We start from the raw sequence: 15,108 nt of genomic DNA on the forward strand, positions 1-15,108 counted from the left end.
GAAATGGCAGCAACTGCCTCTGCGTGTTGGAAACATAGTAACACTTTACTATACCGGAGATGGATTTCTTCAAATTTACAGGAGAAAGTACTTACGCAAATCATTTTCTGTAGCGTTGTTGATGTTCGGGAGTGTAGTTTTGATCCATTTTAATGCGAATGAATGTGGTTTTCTATGAAAATCTATTTCCGACGTGCTATTACTGCTGCCGCCATTTGCTTTCTGCACGAGAGCACAATATGCGCTATTGCTGCTGCTACAAGATGACGTGTCGAGGATGCGTCGTGAAATTGTTGCCTGGTGTGGAAGATGTCATGAAATTTGTAATTCCGATGTTGTCCGTATATGCTAAATTGAACAAAAGGAGTGCTAATGGAACCTAACCTAACAGGCCTAACCTAACCTAGTAGGCATACCTCGTCCCCGTGATGATTCGTGGGGCTATCGTATGTAAGAAATAGACATTAATTTCATTAGAAATCCATTATTTCACCTAAAGAAATGTTCTGCAATGCAGAAAAGTACGTTAGCAATGAAAAAAATTGCGAAATAAATCATTGATAGGTGTCTCCGGTATAGTAAAGTAGTACCGGAAACATTTCTCACGAAAGAAAAAGGAATTCCGGGTCAGAAAGCTTAAACAATCAAAGAGAACACCTTCATGAACTTCCACAACGTCGGAGAAATTGATTAAAACAAGTAGTTTCTTCTGTAAAAATGAAGAAATCCGTTCGGGCAATACTTCATATTTACCATTTTTTGTTGGTGAGTTGCCATTCATTTACTGTGGTCTTGGATAGAATCTGCTACCATCATAATTCATGTGCAGGGTGTGAAGATGAATTACGTTGCCAAATGTTTATGTTGTTCGATTTGGCAAGTCAGGTTTGGCTCTTAGCATTAATAAAATATCCCAAAATGCTTTCGTTGTTAGGTTAGGTGGATCAGGTTTAAGAATTTTAGCATTAAAATAACGCTCAGTGTGTGATCATTAAGTTAATATAGGACACAGCAAATCTAGAAATATCGTTCAAACACTTACAGTATTTATTTATTTATTTACTCAGAGTTTTGGTGACAGTCTTATTTGGCCATTTTTCACTGAAACAACATAAAGTAGAAACAAAAAATAACAAGATGGGATAGATTTACACATTCTTCGTCAGTAATATACAAAAATTACATTCTGGAAGGAAAATATCTACATTCAGGGGAAGTTTGTTGTAGATTTCTGGGTGCCTGTAAAACAAGGAGCGTTGTAGAAGGGATAGCCTAGTGGTTGGGTTGTGGAAGAGTTGCAGGTTGCACGTTAGCTTTTGGGGTACCCTAAGTGTGAATTCACTGATTAGGAGATCTGTTCTGATTTTGCCATTTATTATCTTGTATAAAAATTTCATGTCAGCTAGATCACGACGAAAGGATGGAGTGTGAATATTCAGAGCAGCCATGGTGTCTGATTTGGATACATGTCGAAAGGAAGGTATTCTATGGCGAACAATTGCAAGAAAGAAACTGAGAACAGAATCTATTCTGGTGAGATTGGTTTTTGAGGCCATTGCCCAAATTGGGGAACAGTATTCAAGGATGGGCGAGATGAAAGATTTAAAGAATAAAGCAAGAGATGATGGGTTTTGAATTTCGCTAAATCTATATAGAAGACCGAGAAGGCGCATGGTTTTTTTAGTGGTAGCAATAATATGATAATTAAAAGTGAGTTTTTCATCCATGATAATACCTAGGTCCTTTTGGGTGGAAACGTTTTGGATTGGATTGTTTTCAATAGTATTTGTATTTGTTCTTTTTTAGGGAATAAGTAAGGAAAGAGCATTTCTGAGGGTTTAGTTCTAAATTCCACTGACGACACCACTTAACAAGTTCTGTGAGAGCATTTTGAAGAATCTTCATGTCATGATGCGATGAGATTCCTTAAAGAGTTTACAATCATCCGCAAACAAAAGTATATTGATAGGGAGGGAGGACAGTTTTTCAGGGAGGTCATCCATGTACAGAAGGAATAGGAGCCACCCTAAGACACTCCCCTGGGGAACTCCAGACAAAACGGGAAGAAAGTTAGAAGAGGTACCTGAAAGAACAACACGTTGTTCACGCTCATGGAGGTAGTCCTGGAGTAAAGAGAGAAATTTGCCATGGATGTTAAACTGGATGATAATTTATGAAGAAGAAATGTATGATTAATTTTGTCAAAGGCTTTCGAAATGTCCAAATATATAGTGTCAAGTTGGGAGTTATTATCAATAGCTCTGGCAGCATGCGAAAGTAAGACGGAAAGATTTGTCAGGCAAGAGCTGCCTGGAAGAAAACCATGTTGTGCTGTGTTGATATATGGTGACGTAAACTGAAGTAACCTGTTTTTGATGATTTTTTCACAAATAATTGATAGTGGCGATAGAAGCGAGATTGGTCTATAGGATTTTACACATTTTTCATCTCCAGTTTTGTGAATGGGCACAATGTTGGCCCGTTTGAAGTTTTTCGGAAACACACCCTTAGAGAAACATTTGTTGAGTAAGGCAGACAGAGGAAGAGCCAAGGAGTCAGCAGTTTTACGAAGGAATATTGTGGGGATTTCATCTGGACCTAGGGACCGGTGGAGGGGCAATGAAGCGAGAAGGTATTTTACTTCCTCGGGGGATGTTTTGATTGAAGATAGTGTGTGAGGACAGACAGCATTTAAGTGGGGGAGAGGGTCGGAAAGTGAGGGAGGTGAGAAGTTCTGATGAAAAAAAACATTGAAAAGTTCGGCTCTTTCTTCTCCTAGCAATATCAGTATTATGAACAATTTCTTTAGGTATACGTGGGCTTTGTTTTCTTGAATTTAGTAAAGTGAAGAATCTCTTAGGGTTTGTAGTACATTCAGTTGTTATGTTATTTATGTGTTCACTATTTTTTTTCTGAGTAGGTATTTTGAATGACGTCTGATGTCACAATAGGTACCGTGAGTGTGAACATTAGGGTGCTGCTTCCATAGGTACCAAGCCTGTTTTTTTATTTTTTAACACAAAGAGAACTTCTCTGTCGAACCAAACGGGGTATTTGGTAGATCTTGGTCTCGCAGTGGGCACGAAGTCCTTTATCGTAGCATACAGAATTTCGACAAAGTTCTCAACGGCTTCGTTCACTTCCTCTTCCATCAACAAAAACCAAGGGTAGACATTGAGCGCCCGCTGGATGGCATTCCATGGAGCTTTTCGCCATAGGTGGTGGTGGTGGGGGGGGGGGTTCTGCTTGACGGATTCCTTGTCTTTCTTCGTGGTAGGCAGGTGCATTGTGACGTCGAGTGAGTCATGGTCGGAGGTTAGGAGATTTTTTCCTGTAGTTACCTGCATATTAGGCAGGGTTGCCAGTACATAGTCAAGGTTGCGGTCACCACGTGTTTTATGCAAGTTGAACTGGTTTAACCCTATTCCGTGAATGAACGTATCAATAAACCACTGATCATTTTGGCAGTTTATAGTTCCCATATTAGGGCTTTCCCAATTGATGGACAGGTTGAAATCACCAAATAGCATAATATCACCACTTGTCATTGCTGCTAATACCGAATCCCTGCAGGCTTCGAGGATGGAAATAGGAGAGTTCTTATGTGGGCGATAATACGATCCAATTAGAAGTTTTTTGTTTTTTTGAAAATTGAGTTCTATCCAAATAATCACAGTCCTTGATTAGGTCTCTTCGTATTTTACAATTCCATTTAACATTAACGCAGATCATCACTCCTCCACCACGACGACTTGCACGGTCATTTCTAAATACATTGAAATGCTTTAAAAATGGAAATTAACTATCCATCACCGTGTCGTTTAGCCAAGTTTCGGTGAAAACTAAGCAGTCATATTGCAGTAGCTCGCTTAAGTGAATGTCACAGTCAGAAAGTTTGTTTTTTAACTTTGCACGTTCTGGTAATACACGGAAAAAAACAGTATCATTTCCTTGGGAGGGTCCCAGGTTGACATGGATGTCACCGCACAAGAGCACGAGGCACAAGAGGTGAAAGTAACCGAGAGTGGATCGCTGACCTCGCGGTCATTTGGTCCTCGGACATCCGTAGTCCCATCATGGCTGCGGTCAGGCCAGAAGAAGTTCCAGCGGCCGGAAAAAGAAAGTTCCTATATCCTTTTTTCCACATCTCCAATAATGAGCCACTATTGACCATAGTTACTTCAGAGTTCTGATTCACACGTACGTGGTATTGAAAAACACAAATGAAGCACAACACCAAGAAAATAAAACCACAATTTGCAGAGCAAAGAAACACACTCCCAGTACTATCCGCCATCTTGTCTTAGATATTTTCAATATCTTCCCACTCGTAGCTGAAGTTGAGAGAATATATTCTAATTACTTCCTGCTACTTTAACTTCAGCTCGTAAATCAGATGAAATAATTTTACTCCTATCTGTTGTTTGTATGCTGTGAATTTAACCATTATCAAGTTTTGAGCAAAATAATATCAGCTGTCTACATTTTCACTTGTCACTGCAAACAAATTTTACAAAGTAGTTTACCAAACTTCAGAAAGGGGAGGGGGAAGGTAACGACAATGCCCCTAGCCTCTGTCTGGCTACAGCCCTGGTGTTCGCAGTAGAACAGTGTGTTGTTCGACTCGGGACCTCAATGTCAAACGTGACATGTTCCAGTCCTGCCCTATATCGCTATATATGTATTGGTTGTTTACGACATATTCTTATGGAGCCTGTGCCTATTTCAATGTGTGAGTGGGGGGGTGGGTAGTAGCAACATTCGTAAATATCATTTCATTGGCGATGTGGCTTACGAAGCTTAAAGTTAATTTTTTAAGTAGTGGAAATCTATTGCAGTTGGCAACATTGCAGACAGGCGTGTGACCGGTGCAGTTTCTACTCGAAGCAACTACGTCATGCAGAGGGAGGGGCGTGCAGTTGATTGACTGAACGCACTGAGACCTACTAGGTATCTTAGAACTGTGGGTACCCGGCAGGTTTACTATACCTGCCATGAACGATCTGGGCAGGTGGTGTTCGAGCGAGTGTGTTGTGCAGGTTGCATGGCATTTCAGGAGCGATGTCTCTGATCACTTCACTCCCAGCATGGTTGATATTGAGAATATGGGGAGGGGCATAACATAGGTCAATAGATATTTCCTTATAACATTGGCCAATAGATTTTTCCAATATGTTTATGACTAGGAGCAGATTTGTATGCATTAAAATTTTTAAAAATGTTCCCTAGAAATTTTACATTATGGTCTATTGCATATGATTTACGATCCCACCAATACCCCTTGGGTATCACACATAATTTCAAGAATTGATATAACTCCCATCTATAGATCCGTATTTTTGTATGCTTGGCTGCTGTAATTTGTCAACAGTAGTTAAAAATTATTACATTTCTGTTGCTTCTATTTTTGAGAATAGACACAGTTTACAAAGAGGAAATTTTTGATTAGTTTCTGGGACTTATTTTGGAATTTTATCTAAAATCGAAGGAACATCATGCACTTGAGTTATAAAATTGTAAAAGCAATTAATAAAAATCACACACATACAATATCCTGTTTTACACACTCAGAAAATGATGATTTAACTATATTGTGTAAAGTGAAACTAGGTTCATGTAAATACTGCGAAAAGCATTGCGTATTTGCACACTACAGCGTAAGGTTTTACAACACCAATTTCCTAGAAAAATATTTATAGGGACATAGCTAATGGTAAAAAAAAAATAATTTGGACATCATCATAGTTAAATAGCTGAGATATTAATTTATTTTTCTTAAAAAAAATTACCAGAAATATGAAGAGCGAACTTGGCCTCCCTCGCAGAAAAAGACACTGAAATGTCAGACTAAAAATATAACATTGATTAAATGTCCAATTTGGACGTTATTATTGTTTGGTTTGAGGGCTTTGGAAACACTATGTGGTCTGTACGACACAGAGGAAATCATGCTGTTGATGGCAGCCTGTAATGGTTTGTAACCGTGGCTTATATGTGTGTGTGATAGACTCCATAAAGATCAATGCTTCTTTTCCATTGAAATGCTGTGATGAGTACGGTGGATGGTGAGATGTTGATGAATCTGAAAAAGACTTTACACTGTATCAAGTTTTAATTACCTGTGCATGTGCAACTTCCATTTATACTACAAGAAATTACTCTAAATACCTAAAATATTAAACTGTATACTTAAGTCGACTTGACATTAAGTAACTGGCATGGTAAATACATGATGGCCTTCTGTTCACTGTTGTGTGCTCTTCATTCTTCAGTATTATAATTACTAACTACATGTACATCTGTGTGCAATTAATACATGTAACAGTTGGGCTGAAAAGTTCGTAGGCTGACTCATAGATGGCATTACTAGAATTAAATCCATGAGATTTTTACTTAGTACTACCCTTCAAAAGATACGTGTATAAATTTCACAGCTGCCGGATAATTAGTTCGTGAGATATAGCATTGTGAGTGAAGCAGCTTTTGTTATTGTGAAAAAATGGATAAAAAAGAATTTTGTGTGTTAATAAAGCATTGCTTTTTGGCGAAAAAAAATACTGTTGAAGCCAAGGCTTGGCTTGATAAACATTATTCGGACTCTGCACCAGGAAAATCAACCGTTGAGAAGTGGTTTGCTAAATTTAAACGAGGCGAAATGAGCATCGAAGACGATGCACGCAGTGGATGCCCCAAAGAGGCTGTTACCGACGAAAACATCAAAAAAGTCCACAAAATAATTTTAAATGATAGTAAAGTGAAGTTGATTGAGATAGCTGAGACTTAAAAAATATCAAAGGAACGTGTTGGACATATTGTGCATGAATATTTGAACATGCGAAAGCTGTGTGCAAAATGGGTGCCACGCGTGCTCACAATCGATCAAAAGCAACAACGTTTTGATGATTCGGAGCAATGTTTAGCGATATTCAACCATAATAAAATTGCTTCCCCATCCACAATATTATCCAGATCTGGCCCCCAGTGACTTTTTCTGTTTGCAGACCTTAGAAGAATGCTCGCTGGAAAGAAATTTAGCACTGATGAAGAGGTAATCGCTGAAACTGAGGCCTATTTTGAGGCTAAAGAGAAATTGTACTATAAAAATAACATCGAAAAATTGTATGACCGCTATAATCGTTGTATCGCCCTCGAAGGCAACTATATTGAATAATAAAATCGAATTTTGTCAAAAAAAATATTTTTTACTATGTTAGCCTACGAACTTTTGAGCCCAACTGTTAGCATCCTCAAGATTGGTGGAAAATACAACTATAAAAATATCTCCAGACATTATATGTAGAATTTGTCGTGTACTTCACTAGAATCATCTTGTTAATGAAATCAATTGTTGCTGTTTCAAATTATAATAATGTTGACACCATCAACATTTTGCAGTAGATGTTTTCTCACAAATAATTAAATTTTCTACCTGGATTCTTAAATTTCAGCTTCTCATCGTGCATGACATTTTTACTGTATATGAAAATAATGGGCTTGAAAAACAAGACTACTAGTTTTTGAAATTTGTCTTTACTTAACCAATAAAATATTCTAAGTCTGAGAAACATGAAACTTATGCAAGCTGTATGCATATTACAGATGCCCAGTTTTAGAGTTAGAAGAATGCACTCACCCAACTGTAATGAGAGATATGTGTGCAGAATGTGGAGCAGATTTGAGGAAAGCCGAAGACAAGCTGCAAAATGCTTCAGTGCCAATGATTCATAGCATTCCAGAGCTTAAAGTTAGTGTGGAGGTAAGTAACATTCAATTGAGAAATAAACAGTTGCTGTTACTAGCTCTTTAATAGCAATAACTTTGACCTTCTTTGGAAGAGGTCTGAAAATGTGTCTATATCTGACATACTTCTCCGAAGTTGTTCATTCACAGACAGAACAGGTGGAGATTTCCATATGGTCTTGAAAGATTTTATTGAATAGTGTTCTACTAGGTGTTGGGATAGACCTTAAGGTTAAGCTGGACCTTTACCCAACACCAGGGTGTTTGTTTCCCCTCTCCTTTCAAAAACCACTATGATATTCTAAAAGCTAAAAAATTACACCAACTTAGAATTCCTTCTCGAGCATTCATTTGAATCTTCATCTGGTTTGCTTTCGCTGTGGTGTAGATATATGAATAGTTTAATTCACCTATGTAGCCACGAAACTATTGATAATATCTAGGCAACACCAATAGGATAATAAGATACATAAAAATTAATGTGAATGTTCTAGAAGGAATTCTAACCTGATGTAATTTTTCAGATTTTAGAATATCATAGCAGTTTTTCGAAAGGAGATTAAAATTTAAGAAAAATCTGCACCGGAATCGGCCATAGGTCCAGCTGAACCTATTAGGTGTTCGGTATCAGGAGTGATCTATTGTTGGCTGGCAATAAACATGGAAAAGGGACTGAGCAGAGAGTGGATGTCAAATTTTGTTTCAAACTGGAAAATCATTGAAACTCGGAAGCATTTACAACAGGCCTATGGGGACCAGGCTTTATCATGTACTTGAACGTTTTCTTATATCTTGGTGACCCTTAATGATGTTTCCAAAGATAGGTAGTTAACTACACCTACTTCTGACTATGTGGCTTGCATCAGGAACACTGTAATGTGACAGGATGCATGTTGTCTGATGAAATCAGTTTTACTCTTTTATTGTGCACCAAATTTTATGTTGAAATTTAGGAAAGAGGAGACTGAATTCCTGATTTGTGAACATCTGGTCTTTGGTTCCTTGGCATGACAGTACTAGCCCACATACTCCTGTTGCAATCTGAGAATTTCTAGCTAGACATCAAATAAGAGCACTCCGTGTGATTTCTTTTTGTTTCTCTGACTAAATTAAATTAATGAAAGATCAGCTATCCATACGGTAGTGACGAATGAGCTAATGAGCATGCTGAAAGTGCTTCCAATCTCTCCAGACACTAGTTTTTTGACCTGGGAGGTGACTACTCCGAAACGGGAGTTGATTAAGTACAATATATTTTCTTCAGTAACAGCACGTCACTAACAAGGATAGTATATAAGGACAACCATCTTTGGTCTGATAATGTAAACAAGAAATTTGTGAAACATTACCTGTTGAAAAATAATCAATATGCTGTTTATAAGTATATAGTTCATAATGTAATATATTTGAAATTGTTAAATATAAATTTTACTGCATAATTTTCATGCTCAAATTTAAAATGTTCGTTAAGGGCTTATTTCTTTCCTGTCACTAATGACTAATTTAGACAGCAAGTAAATTTTCAAATTTTGTCGGAAAAACAATGTTGGTTATGTAGAAAGTTTCAATGCAAAATGCAGGCTCGACCAGGACTCAAACTCAGTCTCTGGCATACCGTGCCATTGCTCTAACCACTGAGCTGGCCTAGTCTCGCCTGATTTTTCGCTATTGCTGTTTCCCAAACAGTACTACGTAGTACATCTCCTGTGGGTGCCTAATCTACAATGTTAATTATGTATATAACTACAGCCTGGATACTATTATTAATATAGTATTAATGTATAAAATATGTATATAAATATGATGAAACATGACATGACGAAAATATAATCATCATCATCCTTCGCAGTTTTCTGCCTCTGGCTGGGTCGGCATAGAAGTCAAGCCTCGCAATTTTCTTCTAGTCTTCCACCACTCCTCTCTTGCCACCTACATGTTGGTCTTCACTTTGGCCTTATTCCCACTCCTTTTGTATCGTAAACTCTTACTGGTAGTCTTTCTGCATCCATCCTGCATGTGTCCATCTCATATGTGTCTGATCTACAGCCCTGAAGCTTCACTACCCATACTGTCTATCGTATCTCCTCATTCCTTCTTCTTTCCATTCTAGTCTTCTCCAATATACTCCATAAAAATTTTGTCTCCACTGCCTGCATCTTTCTTTTGTCTCTCTCTCTCTGTCAATGTCCAAGTCTCTCCTCCATATTATTAGCACATAGTAAGTGTTGTGCATTACCTTCTTGCATTTCATAGGCACATCCCGCTTCGATATTAATCTTTGAACACTTTAATAGAGGCCCCCATCCATTTATCCTCTTCTGTTTACCTCCTCATCTATTCTTCCACTTCTCTCACTTGTGCTTCCTAGATATTTGAATCTCTCCACTACTCTAAACTCTTCCATGCCCACCTTTATTCTTGGAACATTTCTGGCTCTGTTTCTTGTTATTAGCACCACACTCTTTTCTACACTGAATTTCATTCCTGTTCTTTTAATTTCCTCATTCCAACTATCAAGCTGTCTGTGTACTACTATTTTCCTGTTTCCCCATATTACTAAGTCATCAGCAAACAACAGGACCTTCATCTCTTCCTCTCCTATCTTCTTCCCCACCTCTTGGTTAATTGCATCATTTGTAATTATGAAGAGCAATGGGGAAAGAGCACTTCCCTCTTTTAATCCATTACTTATACTGAACCACTCCATTCTTCCCACAGCTCCAGTTGGTCTTGTATGTGCTCTGCACTCTACACACTATCTCTTCCTCGACTCCTTTCTCTCTTAGAGCCTTCCAAATCTTTGGTCTGGTGATGCTATCGTATGCCTTTTCTATATGTAGGAATGCCTTAATCAAATAATTTCCATATTCGTAGTGGCTTTCCTGTAATTACCTTATGGTGAATATCAGATCTACTGGTGATCTGCCTCTTCTAAATCCATACTTTTCCTCTCTGTTACTTCCCTTATTCTTTTCTCTTAATATTTTCTCATACACCTTTGCTGAGTGGCACATTAGTGTTACTCCTCTGTAGTTTCTACATCCCTTTCTGTCACCCTTCTTGAATATGGGAACTATTAATCCCTTTGTCCAATCTCTTGCCACACTGTTTTCAACACTCTGTACAGCCACTGCACACGAATCACTCCTGCTGCTAGTGTAATTTCCACTGGCACTTCATCTACTTCAGGTGCTCTACCTCTCTTCCTCGACTTCTTTCCATGAGAGATTATTTTTTTCCTTCACTCCTTCATGTTCATTTCCTTTTTTCACATTCAGCAATCTCTCGAAATAATTTCTCCACATTCTCCTTATTTCTTCATCCTCTTGTACAATGTTTTCCCTTTCATCCCTTAGCTTACAGCTGTCTACTCTTTCTCTTCTCCTTTCTCTCATTAATCCATACAATACTTTCTTGTTCCCATCTACATCTAGCACTTTGGCCCACTTTTCAATCCACTTCTTCTTTCCCTGTTTACTACTATTCTTGGCTCTTTCTTCTTTTTGTGCATTTTGTGATTTAACTTTAAACCATTTTCTAAGTGCATCATTCTTGTTTTTCACTGTCTCACTAGTTCATTCATTCAACCATGGTGTTTCTTTCTTTTCTTGCTTGTCCACATATCTTTTTGGCAGCATCTACTAATTCTGTTTTAAATCTTATCCATTCTGTTTCTACTCCTGCGGGTTCATCTCTTTGCACTTTAGTATGCAATATTTCATGATATTTCTCTTTTACCATATTATCCTTCAATTTCCACACCCTTATCCTTCTCTCTTGTTCCTCCTTTCTATCTTTTATTTTCCATCTCTTCACATCCTCTCCTAGTATCCTGTGGTCACTGTCTAAGTTCTCACTGGGTATTACTTTAATGTTGTTCATTATTCTAACTGTAACTTGAAATTTTGTGGCGGTCATATTTCTTTTTAAACCAACTATTACCTACTAACAATCCTTTTCTCTTACAAAAATCCAGTAACCTCCTTCCTTCCTCGTTCCTCTGTTCCCATTCATCTGATCAGAGTATTTCCGTATACCCTTTCCTGTCTCTTTCCATCTGTGCATTAAAATCACCTATGACAATTTGCCATTCTTTTCCTACATTTTCTTCCAAGTCTTCTTGAAATTCTTCTTTCTCCTTCCTTGTACATCCTGTTTGTGGGGCATACATTTGAATTGTTCTATTACTTTCCCTTTTACATTTTTAGTTTTATTATTCTGTCATTTATCCTTTCTACTTCCTCACTTATTCTACTTCTGACTTCAAATCCAACCCCACTTCTCCTACCCTCTTCACTACCTGCTCAGTACAGTTTATAGTCTTTCCTCAATTTCATTTCTGCTCTTCCTTTCCATTTCTTTTTGCTCATTCCAAAGATGTCGATTCCTCTCTATAATTTCTTCAGTTCTTTCTGTCAGTGTTCCAATATTCAATGTCCCTGTTCGTAGGCTACGTAGTCTCCAATTTCCAGTCTGGTTTGCTTCTCTCTTTTCTCGAATTTTTTATACTTTCAGGTGTCGGTTAATAGGCCTGTCACAGCCTGCATCTGGGTGATGGTGCTGCCACCTGTGGGTTCTCAGGTTGGGGTTCCAACTCCCTTAGCCTTTCTGGATCTCTCCAGGCCCACAAGGCAGTAGGGGCAAGCACTTTTATGGCGGTGTTTATTCACCATGACACAAGGCTGTCGATGGGTGTCTGAAGTATTTGCTGAGTATGTCCATGCCACTGGACACCCTTCCACAACCTTGCTGCCTCAGTCTAGGACTGCTTATTTCGGTTTCCCCTAATTTGCAGCTTCCCCTCATATCTGAGGGGGGGGGTCACTATCTGCCACCTGTGACCCATCCAGTAGATGAGGCTCGCAATTATGTAACTTCGAAAAGGCAAGGACATTTCTTGCACATACCACTCACATTCTAAATTTTTGATGAAGCTAAATATATTTAACAAAACAAAATATGCATGTGCTTAATAATGTGGTAAACAAGAGCATATACAGTGTGTTTGTTTTAAAACAGAACTGCACACTGACGAGTACATAATTGTGGCCATGTTTAGAGTGATGAGACAATTCCTGTATTGTTATGTTGAGATTATGGGGAAGGGGATGCAGAAACTGCTGTGATGAGTCAGTTGTGGGAAGCTACCAGAACACTGTCATATCATGTGTTTTGGACTGCTGTGATGATATCATGCTTTAACTGTGTGGGGGATATTTTCATTTTAGATCAGACGTTCTTCACAGACAATACATAGTTTCACCTCAGTGATATGTTTGTAGCCAAAAGTACTGTACATGGAGCACTGAAAACCTGTATCGTATTATCAAGTCTCCTCAGCATTCTATAAGAATTGACATCTGGTGTTCAATCTCATGACAATGAATAATTGGGCCCCTATTCTTTGAAACAATCATGGTTGCTGAGACCTACCAAGATACATACCCACACCCCTGGAAAACCTGGAAATCTCAGGGAATTTGAAAAAAAAAATAATTGGAGAATCATCTAATTGATCAATGATCCCAATTAAGTACGAAGGAGTAGTACGTATTAATAATTAAAACTTCTTCAACCCATTTTACACAAGCTTCTTTGAGGGTCTCCCAAGTGGCATAGTGGTAATGTCGTTGTCTTGTAATGAAAGGGCCCCGGGTTCAATACCCAGTGGAGGCACACAATGGTTAGGATCCCACTTTAAACAGTAGGTCCAGTCCTGATTAACCGAAGTCCACATTAAGTGAACTCAAAACAAGAATTAAAGTTCAAACAAGCTATTTTGAAGATACAATCTTTATATACATGTTTATTTTGCATTCCTGATTAATTGATGCTGTGCCAATTTGTAAACTTCTGTTTGTCAGAAATATTAAAAAAACTCAATATTCTGACCAAGGCAGAAATTTATTTTATTATAAAACATAAACTAAACGTAACATTTCAACCTTCTAACAAGGTCTTCTACAGACTCTGCACCAAGTACATGTTGCAGAGTCTGAAGAAGACCTTGCTAGAAGGTTGAAACGTTACGTTTAGTTTATGTTTTATAATAAAATAAATTTCTGCCTTTGTCAGCATATTGAGTTTTTCATATCATGGAAACAAGGCTTAATGGTGTTAGGAATTTAAATATTTTGGTTTCTAATGTAATACGATTTAAAAAAATATTTAACTTCCATAAGAATTATTTTCCTGTAGTTTACGGTTATTACAAGCATAAGAAAAACAGTTTTTCGTTGTGACGTTTCAGGAGAACACACGCACCATTCATCAGACATTTATTTATATTTTAACTAAAGATACAGTTATAACAATGGTTAGCAATTTTTTAAACAAAAAGAATTCGTTATATAATGGATGTTGTCAATGTTACATTGTTGTAATATAGCTTGTAAACTACAAGAAAATAATTCTACAATGCAAGCAATGCGTAAATACAAGAAAAACTATTATTCATCTATTACGGGGGGGGAGAGGTACGTACATTCCATAAGAAACCTGTAACTTTTAATCTTTAATTGTATTTTATTGTTGAATTGGTTTTGTTGGTATCAGAAAGTGTACTGATATTATTATTATTATTATTATTGTTTGCAATAATGATATACTACAGATATAAAATTTACTCATACCGATAATTGTTATTCTACTGAACTAATATAAAAGTGCAAATGTTTGACAAACATGAATGATTAATGCACCTCCTTTATTAATCTATGTAAGTTGACTGCAATGGATTTTGGCTTTGAAAAACAAAGTGTGCATTTAAACGTTTACTTTCTTAAACCGTGACATATGAATTGTATGTTTTTATTCATAAAAATTATAACTAAATTGCATAATATTGCTCTAAATTGTAAGCTATTTATGAATTTATTAGATTGATAAAATTACTGATACATTGATGTGCCTACATTGGTCAGAACCATCTCTAATAATAATAATAAAGTGAGGGTGGTATGGCTATGAGGGAAAATTGAGAATACCATTGTATAATCAATTTAAAATAGTATTGTACTGTGTATTGAGTACTCTGGAAAACTATGGGAAAATATACCACGTGGTTACAAATTATTGGACGATTTCATAAGGCTATATTTTCACTAATACTGAAGATAAATACATTATCTTAGTGTCATTTGAAAGAGGGAAGTTTGAAGTTTTTTTTACTGACTTTAAATGCACTCGATGTGAGCCCCACGTGTAATACGGCAGGCAGTGATCTCATTCTTGCCAAACCCTCTCAAGCATGTCTGGTGTGACGTTCTCGAAGGCTCTGTCAATGCACCTTGTCAATTGTGGCAGTGTAGCTGGAAGTGGAGGGATGTAAACATTGTTCTTGACACAACCCCACAGGAAGAAATCACA

The 15,108-nt window shown here is 37.4% G+C and overlaps 1 protein-coding gene across 1 annotated transcript in view; it reads left to right on the forward strand.

The window, feature by feature from the left end:
- Fcp1 (RNA polymerase II subunit A C-terminal domain phosphatase Fcp1) overlaps nucleotides 1–15,108 on the forward strand; it is a 35,111-nt gene that overhangs the window by 1,379 nt on the left and 18,624 nt on the right. Inside the window, exon 2 of the mRNA XM_083138872.1 lies at nucleotides 7,600–7,756. Coding sequence (XP_082994998.1) covers nucleotides 7,600–7,756 — 157 coding nt within the window. The remainder of the gene's footprint in view (nucleotides 1–7,599; nucleotides 7,757–15,108) is intronic.

Source organism: Lepisma saccharinum, chromosome 17 (genome assembly GCF_977018435.1).
Source record: "Lepisma saccharinum chromosome 17, izLepSacc3.1, whole genome shotgun sequence".
Taxonomy (NCBI): domain Eukaryota; kingdom Metazoa; phylum Arthropoda; class Insecta; order Zygentoma; family Lepismatidae; genus Lepisma; species Lepisma saccharinum.